The following is a 7361-nucleotide window of genomic DNA, read 5'->3' on the forward strand; positions in this document are numbered from 1 at the left end:
TTGGTCAGTCTGAAGTTGGCTGGAGAAAGTGGTCCTGAATGTATTTGGGTGCCAGGCCATGTAGGGCTTTATAGGTCAAAACCAGCACCTTACAGTGGACTTAGAAAGTAATATGGATGGACACTCACATAGCTGAAATGGAACAAGTAAGAATTGTGAGGGAGGTAATTCAGTTGATAGGAAGATTTGAATCTCTTTTGCTACTGCTGAGACAGTCTGCTTGGCTAGTGTATATATCTACCTAAGTCACGCAATATAATTTTTCTTGGTCTTCTTCACATTAGAAGTGGTAGTTGATTCCAGCCCCAGGAAACTATAATGGGTTTGCATTGGCAGTTGAATGTACTGGTCTGCTGTGATTCTCTTCCACTGTTCAAGTCTTGGGCCTATTGCGATGATGCACCCTTCAGCCAGAATCAGAGCTCCATGCTGATTGCTCAAGGGCAGGGACTCCCAGTTGCACAGCAAGTAGCAGGTCATCTCTGGGCCATCTTTTCTGTTTGTCAGTCACTGTACTTGTTTTCTCCCACCCACTAAAGAGATAAATAGGAAGTTGAACATTTGAGTATTTCATTGTCATATGGACAGAAGAGAAAAAAAGGAAAGGGAACTTACTCCCCTCAGTTGGAGATGCAGATTTTGTTTGACTGCCATCTACATTTTGGTCCCTTTTGTCCTCTGCTGGGATAACATTAAGTCTGAACTGTGATACCTGTTTCTAAATATGACCTCCTTACCAGGAGGGAATGGGACAATAATATTGGAAACATGCTCTTAATCATATAGAAACCAGTCACCAGTCACTTATACACATGGAGAGAAAGAGAAGCTGGGATACCTTAACTCAGAGGACCCCCACTCGTTCTCCTCAGTGTTGATCACTGCAGCAATAACATCTCAGGAAGGTTTCTGTGTTTGCTCTCTCACCCCATGCCATATATTACTCTTCTGTTCTTATTTTACCCTGTAATGCCCTTTCGTTCTGTCTTCTTCATTCTCTTCCATCCTATTTTGCATTTACATTTTCTTTAGAGTTATTTCTTCATTGGTGCGTGTCCAGTTGCCAGTTTTAGTTGTATTGCCCTGAAGTGGCTGTTTTGGAAATGTATGGAATGTGTAGTAGACCTCTTCCCATAGGTGCCTTCCTAGTTTGTTTAAAAGAGGAGCATATAGTAAAACATTACCTTTTTTCCTACTGTTTATGAATTGGATTGTGAGAAAAGACCTGATATAATTAAATTATGCCTTCAGCTTTGATTTTATGCATCTGCAGTGGCTCAGTAAGTGAAGGAGCTATATGCTCTGCCAGAGCAAATTTGACACCAGACTTGACTTTCATCCCAAGGCAAGATCTAGTGCCTGATTCTGTGGCTCCAGCTCATTCTGGACCACAATATACTGTTTCTTCTGATTTTAGACAACTTAATACCAAACCAAGCACAAAAAACTCTCTTAAGTGCCTGGTGGATAGCATAAGTCAAATTCAAAAGTAAATGAAAAGGACAAAAACATCACCATTCCTAGCACCCCCACTGCAACCCCAAGAGGAAGAAGATAGTACAGCTCCTTGTCAAAACCCAGTTAGTTACCTCTGCACTGAAGTCTGCACAGTAGTTTCCAGAGAATTGTCATAGCACAGATACTTACACTGAGCATATGCGCTGCATGACAGAAAATCTTAAGAGTTAAAGAGAGCAGCATTTAGAAAATTATTTTTGATGTGGTGCAGTTGGATCCCCTTCTTCCTGTGGCAATATACATATTGCTAGTATTTATATCTAAAAACTGCTCAAGACTGCTGAAACAAATTTATCTAAAAACTGCTCAAGACTTCTGGAACAAATTGTCCTCCATGCCACTGATACCTGAGCACTCATAGGAATTTTATTGTCCCCTGAGGATCAAAAGGATAAAAATGGGATGGTTTTGGCAGGAAAATTTCCTCCTTTGGAGAACATTCTGATGGCAAATTATCAGGTTTGCTAGTCAGGTAACAAGTCTTGTAGGTTAACGGTCTCATTTTTACCCTCATTTCTTAAAAAATAGAAGTAGTTAGATGTTATTAATTATGTACTCCAAGTAACTAATTAAATGCTTAATATATCATCTGAGACAGGATCAGTTTTCAAAGCAGCCATGGTATCATGTAAAACGACAAGTCTGAACAGTTTGAAAAGAGGTGCTTTGTATGTGCTCCAATTTGTTCAGAAGAACCCTTTTAAAGGGGCAATACAGTTCCATATATTGACTTGGGATCAAAAGTTATGATGCTATTCTGTTACTTTGCTCTATCACATGTGATTCTTGTCTTCCCCTGAGTCTAAGGCTAGGATCAAGGGCTTACAATTTGAAGGTGAGTCTCATTAGCTTGCAGACCAATGTCACTTTAGATGGAGTACAGAAACTATACAACATACTTGCTGTATTGATTAGAATACATCACGGTGTCTATACTGGCAATCAAGATCATGCTTTTAGAAACTGGAAAACTTTCCAGCTCCTCTCTTCTGCCACATTAATAGCAAGAAACTAGGCCAAAGGAATTCTTCTTGTCAGTGCCTTCCAAACACGTTTTTGACTGTCAGTTTTCCCAAGATAACTTTTGCAACTTTCAGCCTTCAGAAATCTCTGATTCTTTCTCCCACTAGTTTCATTTTCATATTACTATGGATGGCTGGGTTTTGTCCATAACTGAAAGTATCTTTCTTCCAGAGATCATCACTGCAAAAAGAAGCAGTAGAGACAGTACCACAAGGCAAACCAAGATGGTTTCTTTGAAAGATATTTAATCAGCCTGAGTAGGACTGGCTGACTAATCCCATTTAAGATCCATTAACCACTATATTCATGCTAATAGATTAACATATGTTTGCAATCTCTAACGTATTTTCTCTGAAAATGTTTTTCAACAAATTTCTGGTAAATGGTTCATTTTTATTTCATGTATCAGTTAGGTCTGAATCATTTTAGAGCATTGGACACATTGCAGAATAAATTAATATCGACTAAATATAATTTTAATAACAGTTTTAGTTTGTATACTACCGTCAGAAACATTAAATTTCTGCCCATAAGGAATATATATAGTAGAATCCTTGGAAATAACAAGAGTGTCTAGTACATATGAAAGTGAGGCCCTCTAGTGACCATTTAGTTAAGAGCACACATTTCACTGCAGTTGATCTTTGGTTGTGTTTAAATACTTTTAACGTAACTGAAATCCTACAGAATGTCTGTGTGCCCAAAGAAACAGAGATGATATTAGAAATTAAGGCATGCTACTGTTCTCATGTTCTTCAGTTCTACAATGACACACATTGATAGTCATCCCTTAAGATTAATTCAGAAAAATATTTGGGAGAATAGAAATTTACAGTCTTCTGATGGGACAATACATGTTTGATTTGTCCTTATTTGTGATTTTAAAGGCTAGGGGATGAGCTCGGCTAAGGGATCACACTCAGCTCACCCCACAAGGTTTTTTCTACAACAAGCTTTGGTTCAGTCCCGAATGGATTTTTTTAAAAAAAAAAATCCCTGATTTTATCATAAATCAGTTTGGAGGTCCAAATTTAAATCTTGATCCATAAACTTGAATTTCTGAATTTCTCATTAACTATTTATTCAAGCAAAGATTTATTTAACTTTCACAGAAATTGAATGAATATTACAGAAATAATAGCTCTTTATAAGAAGATGAAAATGCCAAAATTTGAAGAAATATTTGAGATATATGCCAAATGTCTTTACACTTTTGTTATTCATTTAATTGCTGATATTTCTTTGAACATGCATGCATTTTGTAGGCAGTACTGACCCCACCAAAGGGATCCAAAGTGTTAAGTTTCAGATGAATAAGTCTGAAATGTGGGTATAATAGTAACCTTTAGAATTTAGAGATTTCCAAAAAAAGATTTGAATTATTCCCATTTTTTTTTTTGTGCACAAGTTTTAAAATATTTGGCAAAGAAAGCCATAGCTACTTAAGACTAAGTTTAATATTTTGTTTTTGTTTTGCTTGTAGAAAGAAAACATAAGAAGTTTGAATGAACATAACATGTTTTATAGCTATGCTAACTTGATCTTTTTCAGAGTAATAAATACAGGGCCTAGGGAATTGTGATAACTAAAAAAAGTTTCAAACTCTTATTTTGGGGACAGTTGGCATCAAATTCACAAAAAGTACAATAAGGGACATAGCAATCATAAATGATACATTGTTTCTCTACACCTGATGAAACCAGATTTATAAGAAAATGCCTGTGTTGTGCTTATTTTGATGTTCTGCTATGACTGTACTATCTCATCACACCATCTGTTTAGATACATAATGCAATGACCTATATTATATGCCTTCATTATTATACATTTTTGTTTGCTGTAATATAATGCATTTTAATATTCTTTGAATGGCTTCAATTTCAAAACTGCATCAATATTTATAAAGTAACCTTTATCAAGCATGCTTTATTTTTTCTGTTTATATAAGATTGTTTTTATGACACAATTTTAGGTGCTGCTGTTTCTTCAAGCGAAGGAAAAGGAAAACCATTCAACGTCACAAATGACTTTGGAGGAAGGCAGACGGTGTGGAATTACTTACTTACTCATCTGCTATATCGTGATAAATCATCTCTCTAGTAACCATGTTTTTCCAGCATCAAATTTAAGTGAGAAGATTCTCATACTTGCTTTAATTTGGTGGTTCAACATATTTTTAATTTGGATCATCTCTTCTGGAAGCTTTAAAGCTGTGTCAACATAAGTACCTTTTTGACCACTAAGATACAGAAAATGTTCTTTTTCCTCAGAAAAATTGACTTAGAAAACATTAGCAGTGATTAGCTGAAGACCAGATATTTTATAAACCTGGTATTTGCTGAGGTTTGGGGGATACCATAATGAAAGCAATTTAAAAAGAGAGAGAGAGAGAGAGAGAGAGAGAAAACACTGGAAATAAAGCTATAATTGTCCAAGCATTTAAAATGTCTTGCTTTAAGATTTCTTTTGTAAGTAATAGTTGTTTATTTTTTCCAGTTGTTGCTCTGGTGGTACTACATTTGCCAACTTACTATTTAATATTATTACAAATATAGAGTCACTGACTGGTGGTACTAAGACAGAAGCTAGATGAATCATCTGAAGACAAAGCCTAAATGCTGTGGTTTCTAAGGGAGGAAGTGTATCAGTGTTTGTAAAATCTGGGCTTTAAAATCTGCTTTTGTTGTACCTCTAAATGAGATGCAGTGTAGTTAAAGTGGCAATAGTATTTGTACTGAAATGCAAATATTTGTATAATGCAAGTTATGCTTCCAGTTATGTATGACATCAATGCTGAAACATCAACTGAAAGTTGCTTAAGGGTTATAAAACCACATTACTAGGTAATAACTGCAAACACATAGAGTGGATAATCACAAAATGTTAATCAGAAGCTATTGTTGAACAACAATTTTAAAAATGAAGTTCTGGATGTGCCAAGTAATAAACTGAGATCTGTATATTATTGATTTAAGAAAAGAAGTGGAAGTGGGTTGAATATAATACTTCCTTTAATGAATGTTAGCCTGTGGTTTATGATTGCCGCTGGGGGTTTCTAGAATATTCTTACGTTTCAACAAAATACTGCATCACTAAAATACAGTTGATTGGATTGATTAGGTACTTTCCCAATAACTCCTTAAAGTGCCTGTATTATGAAATAACAGTTCGCTAGACAAGGCAGTCATTTCTCTTCCTCCTCCTCCCCCTCCCCCTCCCCTCAGTTTGCTTTGTTTAAAGCCATAATGACAAAGGTGTCTGCTTGTCATGTTAAGCTGCCAGAATCATAAGGATTTGAAGGAAGTAAAATGGCTAGACAGATTTGTTGACCAAAACTCAAATTATGTGTCTTCTTTTAAAAAGGGATTCCTAGAGCTTACTTTTGTCTATCAATGCATGCCTTTGGGCATAATTATTTATTTTTAATATCTTATGGTAACATTCAAAATGTGTATTAATTGATAAATGCACACCAGTTGAATTCATTATTGCATTTACAGGGATTGTTTTATAATTTATTTTTCTTAACTGCCAAACTGCAGTGTGTTGTCTTGAATTAGGCACACATATGAACACATTGTGCAAATCTGGTCATTGTTAATCACTGTTGCTGTTAATAATTGTAATAAATCTTTAATCTCTCAACTTGATCTGACCAATAAAAGCATAAACTAGATGATTTGGTAAAAAGTTTCCACTTGACCATTTGAATTGATTATATTTTAAGCACTCAAAGAGATTGATTTTTTTTTTTATTTGAAAGAAGAAGGTAGGTGGTTAACTTGGCCATCCTGAGAACACCTTCTTTGCAGTATTTGACCAAATTTCTTTTCCCTTATTATATTTGTAAATACATGCAATATCTTTCTTATTCACCTAGCAGTTTCATTTTCAAGGATTTCTTTGCCCTGTACAGTGTTCATATGAACTGAATTCCTTATACATAACACTGTGTATATTAATCCAGTTATGATGAAGATTAAATCAATGTAAAGCTTGTTTGTTTACTGCAAAGACTGGAATCTAGACATTGCTGTTTAGCAATATTTTAAGTACACCATTTTAATGCTAAGAAGGATGTCCTCACAACACACAACTTGGTCAGTAGAAAGTTACACAGTTGTGTTCAGGTTAAATCAACAATGTCTGCATTTATATGCTTTTTCCCTGTCTAAACTAATAAAATCAACATTGCCTGAATGTATGAATAATAAAACACATCCCTGTTTAAAAATATGTAATGGATGAAGAAGAAGAAAAAATAAAGGTAGTTTTTTTTAATTTGTGTTTTTCATTCTTTGGTAGTAGCACTGAACTAATGAATTTAAGTGATAAAAAAAGTGGATGCTTGCAGTCAGTTTCATGTATTGGTGTTTTCATTTAAAGACTATGTCAGATATCATAGACATTCAACTTTGTTATATACTTTCTAATGTTGAATGCCTATATCTGGAATGACTGGGAAGTAGAAGTATGTAGGTAGGTGTGAATCTAGTGTTAAAAATCCCATCCTAAACTGTGGTTTGAAATTCTGGAAATGAGAAAAAATTGTAAAGAATGGGCCAAAGGAAGAGTAGATGTGCAGGGATCACAGTAATCTGTCATGCCTCTGATCTAGGAGAATTGTAGACCATCTTTTTGCAAGCGCTGGGATGGAAAGGGCTTGGGAGAAAAGAATCCAGGAAGGGAGAGAGATGGGTGGTGAGGTGGAGAGATAAAGTATCACCAGCATACTTTAGATTAGTGGTATGTAAAATGTATGAAGCCCAAGATACCTTTTTAAGTGTATGAGCTTGAAACAATACTCATGTGTTCCAAAA

The 7361-nt window shown here is 35.2% G+C and overlaps 1 protein-coding gene across 8 annotated transcripts in view; it reads left to right on the plus strand.

Moving 5' to 3' along the window:
* CSNK1G3 (casein kinase 1 gamma 3) overlaps positions 1-6832 on the plus strand; it is a 64431-nt gene extending 57599 nt beyond the window's left edge. For 5 of the 8 annotated variants that reach the window (XM_088130160.1, XM_088130156.1, XM_088130158.1 and 2 more), the window contains one exon: positions 4514-6832. In XM_088130160.1, coding sequence (XP_087986286.1) covers positions 4514-4765 — 252 coding nt within the window. In that variant the 3' untranslated portion in view covers positions 4766-6832. The remainder of the gene's footprint in view (positions 1-4513) is intronic. The other 3 variants (XM_088130162.1, XM_088130161.1, XM_088130163.1) reach the window with 1 other exon arrangement.
* The last annotated feature ends 529 nt before the right edge of the window (positions 6833-7361 follow it).

This window comes from Python bivittatus, unplaced genomic scaffold, assembly GCF_059951505.1.
Source record: "Python bivittatus isolate LINGU-HERP-01145 unplaced genomic scaffold, Pbiv_v1 ctg000850_np1212, whole genome shotgun sequence".
NCBI lineage: Eukaryota > Metazoa > Chordata > Lepidosauria > Squamata > Pythonidae > Python > Python bivittatus.